At 44.3% G+C, this 21,047-nt stretch overlaps 1 protein-coding gene across 13 annotated transcripts in view; it reads left to right on the forward strand.

The window, feature by feature from the left end:
- PLEKHA6 (pleckstrin homology domain containing A6) overlaps window positions 1-21,047 on the forward strand; it is a 197,362-nt gene that overhangs the window by 102,525 nt on the left and 73,790 nt on the right. The window contains exon 1 of one of the 13 annotated variants that reach the window (XM_079982337.1): window positions 18,710-19,013. The exons of the other annotated variants lie outside the window; for them this stretch is intronic. Coding sequence (XP_079838463.1) covers window positions 18,982-19,013 — 32 coding nt within the window. The 5' untranslated portion in view covers window positions 18,710-18,981. Of the gene's footprint in view, window positions 1-18,709; window positions 19,014-21,047 lie in introns of those variants that run through there. 13 annotated transcript variants of the gene reach the window in all.

Raw genomic sequence — 21,047 nt, forward strand, 5'->3', positions numbered from 1 at the left:
CATCTTACTGGGTTGCCCCATCACTCCGGGCAGCTTCCAACATACATAAAAATGCAATAAAACATTATGCATGTGTACTGATTGCAACTTATAGCATATTGGATGCTATGTTTTGTACAGTTTTAACTGCATGTCACCTTGAAGCTTCAGTGTAAGGTGATGAGTAAATTGAATAATAGCGGTGATGATGAAATGAATGCACAGCTGGATGGCATCTCCTATATCCTTGTGTGCACAAACAAAGCTCCCACAACAAGCTTTTCTTAGTAGGGCAGGCGTCTCAGCACACACCTTCCTAGGCATTTGCAGAACTCCTTCCTCCACCAAACCTCTGTGGAGTAGGCTAAGGCCTGCCCAACAGAGAGGCAGCTGACACCGCCTTTACTATCTTTCAGCTGTCAGGCTAAGTTCATCCTGTTCAGTAGGCTCTTAGTGTTTAATCTGTTTTGTTTGGTTTTTCCTAACCTGGCTGGTTTTGTACATCAGCTACTAGAATTGCTAAACGGCTTTATTTTATCAGAATTTGCAATGCTATTGCATCAGCTGTTTATTTTATTAGTTTTCACCTTTTTGGTAAATTGCTTTAAAGAAATAAGATGAATTGACATGTGGGGAGGGGGGGGAGTCCCTGCAGTCTGGGGAGCTTCATATATGTTTCCAGATTGCTGGATCAGGTGTTAGAAAAAAAAGAGAGAGTAAGATAGGCGAACGTGCTTTAATGCCAAGTGTAAATGTTTCAATTTAGTTGTTAATACTTTGGGATGAGTTAATGATGTATATATCCTGCTGTTGAGCAAGGTTGCCAGATTTTATGAACATTTTATAAAACTCAGAGTTTGCTAAATCAGGTCATCCCTCTAGCTGGTAAAGATGAAAATAAGACAGAATAAATGAGAAACAGAGTAGCATGACTCAGACGTTATGAATATGTTCCCCAAGGGCTAGTTATTTGTGCAAGCCATTTAGCCATTTGGGTTTAATTCACAAAGTTGAAGAATCCCTGCCCCCCCCCCGCCATGCTAATCACATGTCTTCTGTTACTGACATTTTTGCTTTGACTCCTGCACTTGAAAATCTCAATTTTGGAATCAACATTCATAGTGTCTCTTCCTGGATCCATCAAAATGGACATGCATGGCTGGGATTTCAAATGAGCACAAACTTGGGGTCATATCGAGTGTACTTTGGCAGCAAGGAATGTTAGATTTCCAGGCTCCCCATAATAGAGATCCTGTTTTCAGACAGTTCAAATTCTGTGGCATCATCTGTCATGTTCTCCCTGACTACTGCTAGGCTAGATGGTCGCGAAACCCTGTAAATGGGAATGGAACACCTTTGAAAAGCCACTTCCTTAGGATTTATGGGACAATTTAGAAGTGCTCAGATCCTAAAGTGATGGGTGTTGCGGAGGGCCCTTTGACACAGCAGGCTGGCTCCACAGCTGCTATAAATCAGGCAGGGCTCTGTTGCGGGCAAATGGCCACGACAGCTTGCTCCTTGGCTATGAGGTTTGTGTTCTTTGCAAAGAGGATCCAGCTGTAAGTGCCTGGCCCTGCAGGAGACTGGAGGCAGACTGTGACTGCAGTTTCATCCGCCTCTCTCACAGCAGCCTCCTTGAGGTTGCGATGCACTGATCAAGGATGGGAGGTCTTGCCGCTACATGCTGCCTGTCGATCTGCCTTGGGAAAATAAATAAGACACGGACCGTGGTATTGGATGGGAAGGAGCATAGGTTGAGCAATGTCCAGCGATAAGATGCTGCCTCTGTCTAAAAAGCACTGCTAAAAAGCACTCCAGGCAAGGAGTAATAAATGCCTGTTGGGGGGGGGGGGACAAAACAGCAAGCAATCAGATGTCTGTTTATTATTGTACGTTCATGGAATATAATAAATCCACCACCTCTCTCCTTCCCTGCTCTCTGCTGATTGATTCCTCTCCCTGGCCTAGACAAAGCCTTCCCTTTGTGCTCCTGGCCATTTTATCAGGCTAAAGACTTTGAGGGGTGGGGGAGAGTCTGTTTCTTTTCCTTGGTATGTTTATCTGCCTTAAACCTGCTGCCCCAGGCTGTGCCCCTTTGTTCAAGGAGCCAGAAGCAGCTGCTGTGCAGATGCCTTCAGGTTGGTACCAGGTGGAGGCAGGATGCTGAGGCTTCGTAATCCTCGCTGTAGAGAAGGAGATATGGGTTTCTCCCCACCAATACCAGATTTCATGCAATGAAACAACAGCAGTGGGGTAGGTTTGTTGTTGCAGGTACTGAGGACCAGCTTAGGAGGATTAGGTACAGCATTGTTCGGTTTTTCTGTAAAGCGCCTCCCATATGTGCCATCAGTTTAATCAAGGATGTCGCCTTTGCTTTCCTTCCGGTGGGAAATGTTAGCAAGGATGCATGGAGAGGCATTATTGGTGACTGCTTCCCAAAGTCACATACACATCCAGGAGCAGCTGGTGGGGAAGGGCAGCGCAATAGATCTGGCCTCCTTGTTCCCGCATCGCATACCGAGACATTACTGGTACAGAGCAAAGTGACTGCAAGGGTTAAGGAAAAGAGAGCTTAACTGTGATCCTGGGTCCAGATAGCACCTTAGCTTAGCTGCTGCACTGCCCAGAGCAAAAAGGCCTGGGAAGGAGCAAAGCAGAGGCAATCTCCTTCCCAGGAGCTTGCACATTTTCATGAAGCCATTGTTTAGCTTAGCATTATGTGCAAACACAGCCCTCTATCTTGTGCAGAGATCGCCCCAAATGCTATGCTATAATGGCGCTTCTCTCTCTCCCTGCCACCCAGTCTCTCCCTGTTTTTCATCTTCACAAGCCCTTAAAATACAGGCGAAGAGCTGAGTTTCAGAAAAAATGAAGTCATTTGCATAAGTGTGCTGGACAGAAGCACAGGCAGAGAGCCTGGAATTGCTCACATGTTGTTGCAAGGGATATCACATCACTTGATATTCTGCCTTGCATTTATTGATGAGCCTGCAGATCCATGAACCAATATCACACGATTCTCTTATCAGCTGCTGCTTTATGAGCATTCATGTGTAATGCTCATAAATGATCCACCAGCTGTTTCCAGGATACTCAACAGTTCTGTAAACAGAAGGGAGAATATCTCTTTAACTTGGAAGCTTCCCTGTGCCTGCAGCATCTCAGCGAGTGGATGGTTTTCATGCAGTACCTCTTTCTATAAAGTGCTAATTAGTTCCAGGCCATCCTTCAAACAATATGGAGCCAGTGAAGGCTTGCCCCTCCTTCATGCCTGTGAGGCAGCTCCACTCTGGATTTCTGTCTGATGTTGTAAAGATGCATCCTTTTAAAGCATTAGTTATCTGCTCAGTCTGTTGGCCAAGATGTCACAGAATCACCAAGAGAGTCTAGATTCCAATCTTATGACACAGAAATCTTAGTGGGTGGCTATATTCTTATTTTTAAACCTGCAAAAGGACATTAAATAGGAGATTCCTATCACTTTTAAAACAACAACAACATGTAAGTCACCAGGTGCCAGCACATTTCCAGGATACAGGTCAGGTTTTGATAAAAAAAAAAACAGGAGGGTTTAACCCCTGAGTCCCCAGAGTACTTAGTCTGATTAATGCCATCAGTTTTTCAGCACCAAATCCATTGCAGCAAGTTGAGTGAAATGCAGTCAAATAAGCGAGCAGCTCTTTAATCAGAGGAACGATATGGATTCTGGAGGGAGGGAGAGGAGAGAGGTGAAGAAAAGGATATGAAAACAAAGAGAGAAGCCAACATGCAAGATTGGTTTGGATTCCAGCCATCCTGGCTCCTTAGTTTACGGCAGTCCAGATCTGTGTGTCAAAAACACAGGAGAACCTTCCTGATAAAGAGTTTCAGTTTCTGCTTTTGCAAAGGTTGCAGAAAATTTTAGGCTGCAAGACCCATTCTATCTTCTAGTGCTTCGTGATCAGAGGCCTCTCTGTCGTGGTGGTTTTTAAATCCTTTTCAAGAGAGACTGGCTCCAGGATTGAGGGTCTCCTCAAAAAAGTGCATTCTTGATGGGCCCCTTGTATGTTGGTGGGTTGATTTGATGGCAGCAGCAGTGGTGAAGAAGAAGAAGAAGAAGAAGAAGAGTTTGGATTTGATACCCCGCCTTTCACTCCCTTTAAGGAGTCTCAAAGCGGCTAACGTTCTCCTTTCCCTTCCTCCCCCACAACAAACACTCTGTGAGGTGAGTGGGGCTGAGAGACGTCAAAGAAGTGTGACTAGCCCAAGGTCACCCAGCAGCTGCATGTGGAGGAGTGGAGACGCGAACCCGGTTCCCCAGATTACCGTTCTTAACCACTACACCACACTGGCTCTCCATAATAAGGTGCAATAAGGTGGCAGTTAGGTGCCATTTTCATGGCCCACAAAGTCGTGTTGCTCTGGAACTTGGTAGTAAATGGGTCAGTTCCCAGTTGCCTAACATCTCCATTCCTTATGGGTAGACATTAGGATGGCAGCAGGACCTGTTAAGGTGCTGGACCACTAGCAACCACCCAAGGATGCTGGGTGAGGATGCTGGATTGCTGAAAAGAACATAAGCAGAGCCTGCCGAATTGGGCCAATGGCTGATCTAGTCTAGCATCTTGTTCTCATAGTGGCCAACCAGATGCCTCTAGGAAGCCCACAAGCAGGACTCAAGCAGCTGGAATCCAGAAGCATTACAGCCTCCAAACATGTAGGCGGAGCATCACTATCATGGCTCGTAGCCATCAATAACCTTCTCCTCCATGAAACTGTCCAATCATAGGGTGGCCATGACCTTTCTGCATTGCTTTGAAGCAGTTGAGCCTAAGTGCCTGAAATGAACCTGGAGCCGAGTTGGAGAAAATGTACCGTGTGCATTTAAACATAAGCCAACTGCAGGATGTGCTGGAATTTTATCACAGCCTCAGCACCTCTTCAGAACAAAGGGAAATAATTTCTGTGTTTTGGGGATGCTGAAAAGCTCCGGAACGTGGACCTGGCAGGAATTGGGCGGGCAAGCCCAGTCAGGAGCAAAGTGGGAATAGATAAGGACTTGCACACCAGTTTCCTTGCCAGCATCCTTCTTTTTTATTTAGCACACACCAGGTTCCACTACTGCAATGGCTTTTCATCTGGGGGGAGGGGCAGCCCAGCTAGGTTGTTATTTCTCCTGCTTCCAGACAGACTTATCTTGGATATGCAAGAATCTCAGACGTTCCAGTGACTGAGGAGGCTCTGAGGGATGGTTTCCATTAGTGCGTGTGTATATACTATACATAGGGGTTTTGACCAGGGTCAGTTAACCGCATCAATCCTAGCTGTCAGCACAACATGGATTTGCTCCAGGCTGCCCTCTGTAGGGCTCAGGAGCATATTGTACTAGCCAGACAGACTTTCCAATGTCATAAACCAATTTAATTTTGAAAACCAGATCTGGAATCCCTTAAGATAAGATTCTGAGGGCATATGTTCCAAGGTTAAAGTTATGATCAGATTTATTTTTTGAAAAATGCAAATGTTTCTTTTAGGCTAACATTTAAAAATCAGGGTAATGATTTGCTCTTCAAAATAAGTGATTAACCCTCAAATCAGTTTAACATTACAGTAAAACTCTTAGACAAGCAGGGAAAATGTTTCTTCTGAAGGTAAAACTACAGTTTTTATTTATTTATTACTCATTTATTTTATTCCTTCAAGGAGTTCAAGGTGGCATATACAGTATGGTTCTCTTCTTCCCAATTTTATCCCCAGAACAACCCTGTGAGGTAGGTTAGGCTGAGAGACCGTTACTGACTCAAGGTTACCCAATGAGCTTCATAGCAGGGATTTGAACCTTGGCCTCCCAGGTAGTAGTCCGACACTCTAACCACTACACCACACCAGGTGAGATTTTTATGTTCACCCACCATATATTAAACAGCTGAGAGTCAGCTCAGTTAAATGGTGCCCTGTGAGCAAAAGACAGGCACTTCCTGTGTAGATTTTTTTTTTAAAAAAATGTTATATTTATGGAATTTGAGGGTGTTTTCTTGATGTACAACTAGGTTCTCCAATTTGTAGGATGCCATTAGTGACATTTTGCAAATCAGAGAACTGAGTCACTTTTAAACCATAACTCCGCTGAAATGCTTTGCTGAGGCTTACAGTGAGAAAAATGTATATGTAAAAGGAGCACCTGAGAATTGAAATGAAGAAGATTCCATTTAACATGTGTCTTTCCTAGTGCCTGCTTCCTGGAGCTCAGCTCTAAGGACTGGCGGCGCTGGCTGCGGAAGTGCCCTGCCCTTGTGTGCTGAGGGCTTTTTGCGTCTTTGTTCCTTCCATTATTAACTTTCCTCCCCAGAGTCCTCTGCTTGTTAATTTGCAACACAGCAATTTCAGACAGCAAATAAAAGCAAGGGATAACCAGCCACACAGGTTCAAATGGTAGCCAGGAGGATTTATCTACTTTTGTGTAATAGGAAGTTCTGAAATGGTCCACAGCAGCAAACACAGATAAGCCTTTCGGAGCCCAAACATTTGCTTTTGTAACCCTTTCCTAGTCAGTCAGTTGCACGCCATGAATTGAAATCAACCATGCAGAACGGCGAGACACACCTACATTCTGCATTTATTTATTTTTTACTAATTTCTTTTTTTAAAAAAATGGATTTTGCCAGATTTAAATGATCTTTGATTTTGATCCTAATAATCTCTGCTGCAAGCATGGAGCCTGCTTAGAGCAGGAACAATCAACTTTTACCTAATAGGATTAACTTTATGGCTAGTTGAAACCCATTTTAGGGCTTGCTTGCTTAAGACTTCATGTGTTGGCGCTTGCCTGCTTAATACTCCCTGGCTATTCCACTGTGCAGCATTAGCAACATGGCCTAGGTGCTTCCAGATGGGGGTTTATTCTGGGATTGGTGCATGCAAATTTTCACATAATTTAATCTGGATTTAGACTTTCCATGGAAAATCTGATTAATTTTTTTTTAAACCAACAACAACAATCCACAATGTGTTGCCAACCGTCCATTTGCAATACAGTGGTACCTCAGGTTACATACGCTTCAGGTTACATACACTTCAGGTTACACACTCCGCTAACCCAGAAATATTACCTTGGGTTAAGAACTTTGCTTCAGGATGAGAACAGAAATTGTGCGGCAGCAGCAGGAGGCCCCATTAGCTAAAGTGGTGCTTCAGGTTAAGAACAGTTTCAGGTTAAGTATGGACCTCCAGAACGAATTAAGTACTTAACCTGAGGTACCACTGTATTAAGTCCCTACCTGGAAGAACCCTTTGCCTCTCTCTCAGAGATGAATTCCTGTCATAACCTCCTGCTTATTAGACCCTCTCCTTAACAGTGCAGAAGCCTGGGGCCTCTTGCTTCAGCGTGGCTATTGCAGACCGTCTTCTTCCTTCACTAAACAAATCTTTGGGCCCCCTCTGCTTCCAGGTTGCCATGCTCCATGCACTGCTTTTTGCCAGCATCTACACATCATGCTCCACTGCACACCCTGGAGTTGCGAAGCAAAGCAACAGATTTTATTCACGAGCCACGCGCCTCTTTGCTGTGGCCTGGGATGGCCCAGAATGAGCCTCGCCCCAGGCCACTGAATCTCTGAGGAAAGCTTTCTGGTTCCTCCTCCCAGGAACAGAGGCATGTTTTGTGTCTGCCAGCCAACCCAGCTCAAGGAAATGGTGATGCAAGAAGGGGAAAACACCTGCCGCGGGCCCAGGCTTGTGCAACCTGAGTTACTGCATATTTTTAGCATATTTTTAGTCTTGGCAGCATAAATAGAATGGCTTGCCTGTTCTAACAATAACCACCACCATCTCAAACCACCCAGATTTTTTGTTGTTTTGGTTAATGCTGTATTAGTGTTATATTTTCTTTCTTTCTACAATTGCATATGGCACTAATTCAGGGGTGGGGAATCTTTTTCAGTCTGAGGGCCACTTTCCTTACTGGGTAATCTTCCTGGGGGGACCTGCCTCATGGAAGAAGAGGGAGAAAGTGCCACTACTAGCAGTGTCCTGCCACACAGAGCAGCCCTGCTGGTCAGGCCAAAGGCCCAATCTAGTCCAGCATCCTGTTCTCACAGTGGCCAACCCAATACCTATGGGAAGCCCACCAGCAGGACATGAGGGCAACATTTGTGATTCCTCACAAGTGGTAAACAGAGGTCTACTGCCTCCAAATACTGCTAGTGAGCCTCTTTCCCACCCAAACCATTTTTCAATGTTGTAGGCTGTTGCACAAGTCTGTTGATCCATGCAGTCAATGGGCCATGCCATTTGATCTGTCTCACTAAGTCTGCAATAATCTTAGCCTCGTCTTCAAAAGGGGGAGGATTGCAGGTCGTGAGTCCCTGGCATACTGTTCCCTGTACTTCCAGTGCAATTAAAAGAGGATACCCAGTTACCTACGTGAGTGGTCAACAGCAGAAGCAATTAGCAGAGGAAGGTGTAGCTGTGGGGCATGTTAAGAGGCTCCCGCTCAAGGCCTGTGAGTCAGAAAGAAAGGGAAGACATGCAGGTGACCCAGCTAGGAGCCAGTCTAGCAGCTTGCTGAGTGCCATCAGTGCTGCAGTGACTGGCTGTCAGTTAACCTTTTTTGTCTGAGGTGCTTCATGGCATTTCTTCATGGAGGTGAACAGTGCAGGGCTCTCTGCTTTTACACAGTGCTGATCCCCAATGCCTAGTAAAGATGGCAGTTATTACATTTGTATACCACCTTTTCCTTCAAGGAGTTGAAGGCTTCATACGTAGTTCTCCTCTCCCTATTTTATCCTCATGGCAACCCTGTGAGGTGGGTTGGGCTGAGAGACAGTGACTGGCCCAAGCTCACCCAGTGAGCTTCATGGCTGAGTAGGGATTTGAACCCTGGTCTCCCAGGTCGTAGTCCAACACTCTATAGTGGCCTCAAATAAGTATCTGCTTGTGTATCTGGGAGTCATTTTGGACTCACAGCTGTCCATGGAGGCGCAGGTTAACTCTGTGTCCAGGGCAGCTGTCTACCAGCTCCACCTGGTACGCAGGCTAAGACCCTACCTTCCCGCGGACTGTCTCGCCAGAGTGGTGCATGCTCTGGTTATCTCACGCTTGGACTACTGCAACGCGCTCTACGTGGGGCTACCTTTGAAGGTGACCCGGAAACTGCAATTAATCCAGAATGCGGCAGCTAGACTGGTGACTGGGAGTGGCCGCCGGGACCACATAACACCGGTTCTGAGAGATCTGCACTGGCTCCCAGTACGTTTCCGAGCACAATTCAAAGTGTTGGTGCTGACCTTTAAAGCCCTAAACGGCCTCGGTCCTGTATACCTGAAGGAGCATCTCCACCCCCATCGTTCAGCCCGGACACTGAGATCCAGCGCCGAGGGCCTTCTGGCGGTTCCCTCATTGCGAGAAGTGAGGCTACAGGGAACCAGGCAGAGGGCCTTCTCGGTAGTGGCGCCCGACCTGTGGAACGCCCTCCCATCAGATGTCAAAGAGATAAAGAATTACCTGACATTCAGAAGACATCTTAAGGCAGCCCTGTTCAGGGAAGTTTTTAATATGTAATGCTGTATTGTTTTTAACACTGATTGGGAGCCGCCCAGAGTGGCTGGGGAAACTCAGCCAGATGGGCGGGGTATAAATAATAAATTATTATTATTATTATTATTATATCTCTGTATCTGTATCTGTATCTGTATCTGTATCTGTGTCTGTGTCTGTGTCTGTGTCTGTGTCTGTGTCTGTGTCTGTGTCTGTATCTGTATCTGTATCTGTATCTGTATCTGTATCTGTATCTGTATCTATCTGTACTGTGATGGCCCAAGGGAGAGAGCATCTATAGAACCCATCAGTGATCCCTGTCTCTCCAGGAGCACATGCATCTATTGTCTCTTTGACTGCAGAAATCACAGAACCGTACCCACACAGGATGCCTTTATTTATGAAGGGTTACATAAGGCTGATATTTATGGGCACAGAAATTATATTTATGTAGGCTGTAGGTGATGTTTATGAAGAGCTATGGATAGATCACTGGAGTGTCTAGCCTTGGAGTCAGACTCTGCGGTTTACCTGAGTCAATTGAGCCAAGATGAAGATGAGATTCCATGAAACAGAGCAATTTAAATCACCACCTATAAATCCCAACTTCAGAAGGTGATGGCTTATGCCTTCCTAGATAGCAAGTGGTAGATATTTCCTCTCACTCATCCAGATCTTTCCAGTGGCAGGAAGGGCATGGAAATGAAGTGTGCACCATTAAGCTTATCAACCTGGTGATATTTTTAATGAAAGGCCTGTGGCTTTTTTTTTTATTCTAGGAATTTAATGGGAAGGCTGGAAAAGTTGCAAATGGCAGAGTTTAGTGATGGGAAGGCTGGAAAAGTTCAAATGGCAGAGTTTAGTGATGGGTGTGTGTGTGTTTATGTGGAGAATCCCATCTGTGGGTTTCAGCCAGTTCTAAAACAGCACTATCAGCTTGGGGTCAGGTGTGCATGCCGATGGGTTTGTTTTTAGCACTGCTTGTTGCATCAGCCAATGTGCAGGAACCGTGTGTTCCCAACCATGGACTGTATTGAAGATAAGGACACTGTGGCTAATAACCTTAACTTCTGGGTCCCTGTGGGTGTCAAATGGGCAGTACACTGTGCCTGTTTTGAGAATGGATTGGAACAGGAAGCCACTTGTAGCAACATAGTGATAGCCCCTCGTGCTGCCATAATGGTTGCAACAACTGAGGACTTAAGCACTTTGGACATTAACAATGCCCTTTTGGGGAGGCAGGTCTATTTTTCTCAAGGAAGAAAAAGAGCCCATCTATGCTTGTGCTTGGGAATGACAGGATGGGTCATGCTGCAAGGAGATGCGTAGGTCAGACAGCCTAATTTGTGAGGGCTGGTGAGAGGAGCTGTCCCTTTCATCCCCATGATACTCTCCATAAGAAAGAGGCAGCTGCGGAGGTAATAAATTTTGTGTGAAGGTGACCTTCTTTTACTTGTCAGCCCTATTTCCTTAGGCTGAAACTTATTCTGTGCTCAGGCAGAGGCAAAAGAATCACCTCCACCTTCCTTTCAAAGAAATGCCACATTTCAGAAATGCCCAGTGGAACACCAGGGTTGCCCCTTATATTTCAGCATTACAACTACACTGAACAACGGACGCCAGATCTCTTTGTCTGTAGAAGCCATTAGGGGCATTCCCACATTCAGTGAGGATTTAATATGTGCACATTAACAGTAGAGCTGTACACTTGGATAGTAAGTCACATGCTTGTGTACCTGTCTCCACAGTAGCTGAGCTGCACAAATGAACAAGTGTGCACTCTTTTACACAAACACTTGTACGTGTGTAGAGGTAGCTTGTGACTGTGTTCAATGTCATGTGTGAAAAATACTATTGTGATACCTTCACTCAAAATTTATTACCCCGCAATTACCTTCTTTTTACAAAGAAAGAGTGTGTGTGAGAGAGAGAAGGAAGGAAGGAAGGAAGGAAGGAAGGAAAGAAGGAAGGAAGGATGGAAGGATGGAAAGCTTGCTGCCACCTGCCCCTCTCTAGCCTTCATAAACAATGTGGTAATATGCTAGGCCAGGTATCTTCAACATTTTAGAGACCCAGGACCCAAATATGCATTCAGGGACCCATTCCTTAATCCTTCACCATTTATATTTGCATGGTGGTAGTGCTCCTGTTGTGACCCAGCTTGGATTAGGGCGTGACCCACTAGTGGGTCCCAACCCATCACCTGAAGACCAGTGGACCTGGTGCTGCAACATTCAGTGAAATTTATTTGCCTGTGAATCCCCTTGTTGTGTGACACACTCTGTGACACCATCTCCAGATGTTTCCTGCCAGACTTTGCAAAGGGGCCTGCAGGGAATAGCTCTGCCCCCTCAATGACACTGTGGGTGCCAGTAAAACTCCGAAGTCAGCATGCCATGGGCTGAATCTGAAAGGGGTGTTTGTGTGTGAGCCCTTTGTGTTTTCATTGTGCAATGTGTCCCCATCACAAGGATGAGGCTATGGTTATCATTAAGAAGTGAATTAAGAAAGAATACTCTGCACATGTTTGGAAATACTTTCTTTGTAACTACTTCACATTCGTAAACTATGCTTCACATTCATAAACTATGCTACCACTCCAGGAAGTAAACCCTGGTAAGTCATAAAGGGGTTAAAATCAGCCAGGGCCATAGCCTGGAGATATTCACATGGGTAGTGAAAAAATGCTTCATACTTGCTTCTCTGTTAGCTGTGTGTTATAATATTGATTTGCTTAAATTAATTTTAAAGGATTTTTTTCTGTCAAAGAAGAGAGTGTGCATGCAAAATTCCACACCTTCTCCTTTAAATCCAAAACTACAAAGCCTTTACAGATGTGAGCTAGGAAAAGCTTGCAACCAATAACAGGGTCAATATAAGGACCTTTCCTTATTGGCTTGCAGACTAGAACTAATCAGGCTTATTGGAAGGTCTTTCCTCCAGATGATCTTTTTTGTTTGTTGTTCAATAAATGCACAGTTGTTACTTATTAGTTGTAGGGACCCTTTCTCAACTTGGTACCCTCCATATATATTGGATTACAATTCACATCACCACCAACTATTAGCTCTGCTGGCTGGGGATGATGGAGGTTGGAGTACATCAACATCTGAAGGGCTACAGGTTCTCTGTACCTGCTGGAAGGAATGCAGATTTGTTCTCCCAAAGCAGGGTATCTAACACTTCTCCTAGGATGTACAAAAAAAGTGACCGTATCCATATGTAGTAATAAACTATGTTTATTATAATATGAAAAGGGATGCGGGTGGCGCTGTGGGTTAAACCACAGAGCCTAGGGCTTGCCGATCAGAAGGTCGGCAGTTCGAATCCCTGCGACGGGGTGAGCTCCCGTTGCTTGGTCCCTGCTCCTGCCCACCTAGCAGTTCGAAAGAGCATCAAAGTGCAAGTAGATAAATAGGTACTGCTCTGGCGGGAAGGTAAATGGTGTTTCCGTTCACCAGAAGCGGCTTAGTCGCTGCAACCCCAGAGTCAGCCATGACTGGACCTAATGGTAAGGGGTCCCTTTACCTTTATTATAATATGAGTGAGTCTTACATCCCCCTTGTTAGCAAAGTCATATATAGAATGCAGAGGGAACCCAGAGAGAAAAGTCACTTTACTGAGGAAACTGAACAGAACAGTGTATAATTTGAGGAGAAGTAAACAGACAGGTTTTGTCTTTCTTAGTTCTGGCTGTGTACATAGCAAGGAGACATTCAACCAAACATGCAGACAGAGCCGCCTTTAGCAGATGTGCATCACCGGGGTGCAAATATCTGCTCAGCACCCCCAAATTACCACGGATAGTGGGGGGGGCGGCAGCAAAGCTGCGCACTGTCAGCCATGGGGGGTGCGCAACTCTTCATGCTGCTGCAGGAGAGCAATCCCCACAGAAGCTTGGGAGGGAAGCCGTGCGCCCGCCAGCCATATGTTTGACAGGGTGCAGCTGGTGGGCGTGCAGGGAAAGGGGAGGCCGCTGGCAAAGCCGTGCAGCTCCCCCACTCGCTGGGGCGCCCCTGAGAGGCCGGCGCCCTGGCGCAATGAACCACCAAGCCGTATGGAAAAGACGGCTCTGCATACAGAGGAAAACTTTCTCAGAACTGCACAGCCAGTTAGAGCACATGCTACCCTTGGTGAGGATCATACCACTGTGCTTGGTTGCTCAGCAATATCTCCACCTACCCCTCTGCTTGGCTAGTTGACTTTAACATTAACAAAATTAACCCTTAAATTACAAACTGAATGATCCCGGTTGTTTCAGCTTACCCCAATTCTCCTCTGCAAGATGATTGGAAAGTTTCACTTATGTTGTTGATTAACTGCAGTTTAATGTTATGCCCAAACCCTAAACTGTGGTTATTCTAAGGTTACCAGATTTTTTTCAATTAATCCTGGGACACTTTTCAACTTCCTACTAAATAAATGGATTTTGTGAGGGGACTGATTTGTAAATCTGGGAACTGTCCCCGGGAAACGGGGATGTCTGGTAACCTTAGGTTAATCTCAGCTATGGTTTATTATAATGTCTGCTTCTGAAACCAATGTTTGAAATCAACTTATATCAGTAAGCCATAGTTAAGGATTAGCCAGAGTTTATGGAGGTTCAGACATAACACTAAATGCAGTTAGTTACAAAGAGAACTGAATGTTTCCCATTCCCCACTCTGAGACCTCTGGGTATAGGGTGGTATAAAAATTCAATCAATCAATCAATCAGTCAATCAATCATCTCCTCCTTGCAGCCGCACTGGGAGAAGAAACAAAGTGGGAGAGCACATGAGCCTGAGGCTTGTTCATGTAATAATAGACCACAATGTACCACTTCCTGTGAATTCAGTCTGCATTGTGATGTTGGGAAAAATACAGTTCTTCCCCTAGCTAAGTCATGCAGTGCACTTCCAAGTGGCATGTGATATTTGGTACCGCAAGCCTGCCATCCTCAGTGACGAGTGATGCTGCTCACTAATAGATATTTTTGACCTTTAAAGATACGGTAAGTTACCTATTTTGAAGCTGAGTGCAGTCCACCCACACTGTTCCAGTAGGACCATTTGCCAAGCTCTCTCTCTCAAAACAGGAAATATTAGCAAGGCGATCTTTCCACCACCCCCTTGCTGAATATCTTGCATTTCATGAACCTCTTGATTAAAACAACTGGTTTTTTGTTGCCTGTTTAGGTCTTTGAGTGTTGTGCTGTTAAATCATGGGCCAGGAATTTTTTTCAGCCTAGGGGCCACATACTCTTCCATGCAGCCTTCTAGGGGCCACATGCCAGGGCTTGGTGGGGCCAGAGGCAAAAGTGGGGACAGTGACAAATGTGACTTTTACCTTTGTACAGTAGGCTAGTATATTCCCCCCTTTTTCTTTCTTGTATTAAAAAATCAATCAATAAAAATGATTTTTTTAGATCAATTCATTTATTAAACTCTGTACAGGAGAACTGTGTTTATAGCAGTGTAGGTTTTAATTACAGTCAGAAAGCTTTTAGTGATAATTTTATTTGTAAACTGCTTTGAGGTTTTCCTACAGTCAAGCAGTATATCAATTTTATGAAATAATAAAATAAAATAAATAAAAGAAAAAAGTGTGTGTTTTGGGCTCTGCGATCTTGCGTGGGTGAAAGACACACAACCCGGTTTTGGGATTCAGCATGCTGGAGGGTATGAATCTATTCCCCTCCATTCTGTTGAGAGAGGATAATAAGAATGGCAGATGAAGGTGATGGACTATATGGAACTGGCAGAAATGACTGGCAGAATCCGAGACCAGGGAGAAGAGTCGGTGGAGGAAGATTGGAGGAAATTTAAAGACTATTTACAGAAACACTGTAAAATTAATATCTGTTAGAAGGATGTTGGAACAATATTATATGATTTTAGCAGGAAGGATATAAAGGATTTGGGAATAACTGACTGTTAATTGGTGAAGGGAGGAAAAGTAAACCTACATTATATTAAGACAATTTACAGGACAAAAATTTTAAAAGAGGGAAAGGATTTGCTGAAATAGATAATAGACCTAGAATACAAAAAAGGGAGGTGTGAGGAGGTCAAGGAAATAAGCTAATGAAAGAATGGTAATGAGAAGATCTGATGCATTTTCTTTTTTGCGTTTTTGTTTTTGTTTAATGGGTTTTATTTCTCTGTTTTTTTTTTCTTCCTCTTTTTTATATTGTGGTGTGTTGTTTTGTTTTTGTTTAATGTGGTATGTTTATTTTTTCTTTCTGTAATTGTTGAAACTTTAATAAATATTATTTAAAAAAGAGAGAGAGAGAGAGAGGATAATGTGCCACTAAGGTTCCTTTAGAAAGAACGCCAATATATACCGTACTACCAAGCTTTTTTTAAAAAATAAGATTAAATGTATGCATTTTAAAATATCTGAAATGGCTCTGAGATTTACTGCCTTCATCAATTTCTATTTCAAATGTCATTGAATGGCTTGAGGGAGAATCCTCATGCCCACTTTGCCTTCCTTAAGTCCGACTGGTTTGATTGTTATGAAGGCAGAGTGAGACCAATCAATTTTCTTCTTGATATTGGTTTAATCCAGTGATTTCATGGTGGCTCATTTTGGTTAATTACTACTAGGCAACCTGCTTCTGAGAAAACATGTTTATGATTGGGAGGTTTATACAATGTGAGGGCTTTGTATTTACTTATTGTCTTGCATTTACATTCCACCCTCCTTTTGGCATTGAACCCAAGGCAGTGTGCATCTGGTTCCCACGAGGTCCCCCATCCAGGCCCTGACCAGACCCAGGCCTGCTTAGCTTCTGCAAGGTGCTGGCCCTAAATGCCTTCAGACCACACCCTGGGACCCTGCAGCTGATTTCTAGGTTTTATCTTTTTTATAGTATGACAGATGTCTCATATCTGATGGGAGGTGAACAATCTGTACCTTATTCTGCACAGGGCAAAGTGCTGTTGTGAGGGGATCAGTCAATCCTGGGAGAAGTATATAGTCTGCTTTGGCTGGGGTTGCACTCTTCCTCAAGATACAGGTTTTTAGTTTGGGGGAGCTCCTTGACCTGGCACTGTTTTACGAAGGCTAGGAAGGTGGTAGCACTGACTAGGGGTGCCTTTCACCTGCTTAAGTTGGTAAGTCAACTGTGCCCTTACCATGTGCATTCATGCCAGCTTCCCTGAAGATGGCTCACTGTTGATTGCTAGGAGGAACAGGAGATAGGCTGCGGGGAAGTCAGTGTGGTGCAAACGCACAGGCAGGAACACTGGCTTACACTTCCAGTTTACAGCACTGCCTTGCAACAGTGACCCACCTTCCAGGAGCTAGTGTAGTGGTCCCACCCCACATTCTGCTCCAGAAAATGAACAGGTAACGATGCAAAATTTGAGTCATATGCTTCATCCTTCCATTCCCAATAAACACCCTAGTAGCAAAAGGTTTGGATGTAAAATTGGGGTTAAATGCCTCTGGACCTCCTTTAAGATGCTGATTCTTACCTTTGTAGGTCTAAATGTTTGGAATCTGAGCACCTTAATCTCTGCCTTCTCCTATGTGTGCCTTCCTATGCATTCCAATCACTTGCTAGCCTTCCATTTCTAGTTTTCAACACAGTTGTCTCAGTTGTTGGTTGGTAGTTCTCTCTCTCTCTCTCTCTCATATTTGTGCACTCCTGTTACTGTTGGTTGGATTCTGCTTGCTTGATGCTGTTTGCAGGTTGATTTTATTGCTACTGTTTTGTTCATTGTTTGTGTTTTGATATTTCTTGCCTGTTGGCTGCTTTGAGTTTGAAAGAAAAATGAGATACATCGTCATCATGAACATTGCAGAGGTTACTCTCAAGACCAATACACATAATGTTACTAAAGGTGTCACTTGAAGAACAGGATATAGTATGTTGCAGGAATTCTTAGCTTTGAGTTAGTAGAATGTGAGTGGGCTGGCAAACCTAGACTTTCTACCCAGCCAGGCATAGAAAGCATATTATTTATTGCATTGTTGTTCAGAAATCCCACTAAGTGCAGTGGGTTTTAGTCACAAATAAATGTGCATAGGCTTGTAGCCTGACAGTCAGGGCCTGCACATCTAGAATGATAATGCCTGGATAGCAGGCAGTCTAGAATATGCTTCCTCTGTCTGCAGTCAACTGTAAAACACATTTTCCATTTTGAAGATTTGTTAATATAACCTTCCTATTGTAAAACTTTTCTGGTTGGAAGCGCAAATGCTTGCTGCTCTCTGCCCATGGGTCTTTGTTATTTATTATATGTGCTTTGATCTTGAGATGGTCCTGCTGTTTATTCTTTTAGACATTTTTATTCTGTGGGTTATTAGTGGCTTGGAGGACTGTTGTGGGTCAGAAAGCAGTGCAGAGTTTTCATATAACAAATAAGGGAAGGGAAGGGCATTAGTAGTTAGATTATGGGTCCAGGAGAAAGACTGACAAAGTGTACAAATAATACAATTACTGAACTTTTCAGATTCATGCAGCATTAAATTGCCTTAGCCTAATCAAAACCAATATGGCCTAATAAGCCAGCATGGAGAGCAATTTAAGGGCATTAGGACCACTTGACATTAAAGGAGCATTAGTGAAGCAAGACAGGATCAAGGAGGAAATCTTGGTGGCAAACCTGAACAAAGGGAGCAGCAAATAAAAATAAAAATCTGTGCGTCTGTTAAATGAGCTGTTTCATATGGTGTTTCTTTCTTGATTTTAAGAAGGTGTTGCAGCTCACACTGAGTCTTAGATAAAGGGTGGCATGGAAAAGGCATGTTTCAGAACCAAATATCTATTTATGGGCATCATCGTTGTAGCGTACTTAAGATAGGAGATCAGTCAGACAGAGTTTCTAGGACTATAGAGCTCAGCTCCCCAAGAATCTTTTGCTAAGGGAAATGCCAGCATTTTATGCTCTTCACCTTCAGCCTTTACAAAAAGCCCTTCTTCCTAAAACACTCTGATCAGGTTAAAGCACAAGCTGTCTCCTGCTGCACCTGCTGTGTGTGTGTGTGTGTATTTGGACACATGCCGGTGTCCGTATACCCTTCACCTTTCTCTCCTTGGGGGAACTGAGCTTGAAATCTCTCTCTCTCTCTCTCCACCCCCCCCCTGCACTCCTTTGCAATGCCTGCTGGCTGCTGCTATTGCTGCATGTGAGGCTGAGAGCATTGTTTGAATGATGAGGCTGGACTAGGTTAGATAGACCCTGGTGCCTGAGAGAGGGAGAGGCAGCAGATCTCTCCCTCTCCCTCTCTCTCCCTCTCTCTTGCCTGCCCAGAAATCAGAACAGAAAGACAGAAAGCAGCTGCTGTCTTCCCTGAACTCAAGGAGAGTAGAGAAGTTTAAAGATGGGGGAAGCATACTGGACCACCACATCCCTATCCTTGCCGGCACAGGACTTTCCGTTATGGCACATTTCCTAAGGGCACAGGGGAACTGGCTGTGCTCCAGGAAGACTTACCTTTCACCCACCTTCCAGGGACATGGTTGCAGGCAGGGATCGCAGCTGAGACTTTGCCACCATGCTCAAGTTCCGAGCGGACCGTCGGGTCAGGTAGGATTTTCCAGGAGATGCTGCAAGGCTGTAGAGCAGAGGCAGCGGGGTCGCGGCCTTGTCATTCTTGCTATGGGGGCTCATGTCTTTCAAAGAATGGCTCATTCGGAACTTCATTTTGGTCAGTGACTGCTGCATTGCAGTGCTGGGGTAGCAGATGCTTAACTCAGGAGTTTGTGGAATAGGACCAGGAGAGGCAGCTGCCGGGGAGGGAATATTTAAGGCGGTTCTGGGGAAGTTAGCTCGGTGGCATTAGTGCTGAACCCTGAAAGCTGGAACTGGGTGGGGGGTGGAGAAGGAGGTGGTTGGACGAGTGCCAGCAGGAGGTGCAGAAGCCACACACAACTACAAAGGATTCTGAAGGGAGGAGGAGGGAGCCTGAGAATAAAAGGCAAACCTGCTTCTGGCTCAACTGATTAAAGAACCCTTCTGAATAAAGGCTGGAAGCAAAACAGTGCAATGGCTATAAAAAGTCCCACAGGCTATACCTGTCCATGAATAACACTCTGGGTGGTTTCAGCAGCTCCAGGAAAGTTAGTTTTCACATGGCTTTGTAATGTGTGCTCAAACTGAGTCTCTTGGTACCGTGTTCCAGTTTAGAAATGAAACAGTACTTGAAGGTAGAGTGCCAAGAAAGAATAACGATCAGGTAAATTTACACCAAAGCTAAGAAATATTATAATGCATGCAATAGCCCTCATAAATAACAGTAGTAGTAATAATATAGTACAGTACCTTCAAGATACCTGGCTCTTTACAAGTGAATAAAAAAGACAGGCCCCTGCCCCGAGGACCTCACACTCTAAAGTTTTAATAATGGGGAAAGTCACAAGGGAGATGCAGGACGGTAAAAGCAAGGGGAACAAATAATGGATGTGGGCAAACACAATTGTAGGTACTTTGTTGTTAATTGGGAATGGTGATGGGTTCAAGCAAGAGTTTCTGATCTAACATTGTTGCAGAACACAGTGCTAACAGGTACAAACACTAGTTCTCCCTCTGAATTTGGTGCTGGGTATGGACTGATATTGTCCACGTCAAAAGTTTATGCCTGTCTTCTCATATGAAACACCCCCATCATTCTGGCTTGTCTCTGTAGTTAGGAAGCGAGACTCTGCCTCTTGTATGTCTCATTGCCATCCTTACATGGTCACTAGCTATGCTGTAACTCATTTTTTCGAGTGCACTAGCATAAACATAACAGTATCATCTCCCCCCACCCCCATTATTATTTTTTAAAAAATCTGTTTTGGGGACTTTTGTTCCTTTATTTTCTCAATTTAAATGCAACATTATTTATTTGAGATGTGAACTAATAAAAAATTCTCAAGTGACTTGGTGGGAACAAAACATGAAATGGAATTATGTACTGGCTATTTTTCATGCTTTCTACTGAAACTGTGTACTTTCAGAACTTCGGTTTAGTGACAAGGCTTATTTATCCTACTCAAAACACAATTGCAATATATTCTTGGCTTGCATGTTGACATTGTGCAAGGTGATGAACCATTTGGATAGCCTAGCCTAGACCCATCTCTACTAGGCAAAGGAACCAGGAAGTTGGGGGGGGGGGGTCATATACCTGTAGAAATAGATAAAGCACAAGACTTTAATTTAGATGCTGGGCTGGGAAATGGAAGACCTCAAAATAGACCATCATAGTAGCCTTGGAGAAAGTTGCTTCATGCTGCTTTGGGCTTCAATTCCTGAATGTAAAATGGAGATGTGGGCATCCTGACAATTGTGATGGAAATTTATCTTGAATTAACAGGTGGTGGATTGCATTTTCTTGTGTCATACCAGAGGTAAAACCAGCCACATATTAGAACCCTGAGAAGCCCAGGAAGCAGAATATTCAGTTGAGTTACCTCTTCTTCCTCATCGTACCCTGTGTCATTGTTACGCTGCCTCCCAACTGGAGTTCACTGTTCAACAATGCTTAATGTGCCCTTCTCAGAGGATGCAGCCCAGGGCAATTGCTCTGCTCTCCCAAAAAGGCATTTGTCAAAATTAGAAATGATATATAGATGAGAA

This window comes from Podarcis cretensis (assembly GCF_951804945.1).
Source record: "Podarcis cretensis genome assembly, chromosome: 6".
NCBI lineage: Eukaryota > Metazoa > Chordata > Lepidosauria > Squamata > Lacertidae > Podarcis > Podarcis cretensis.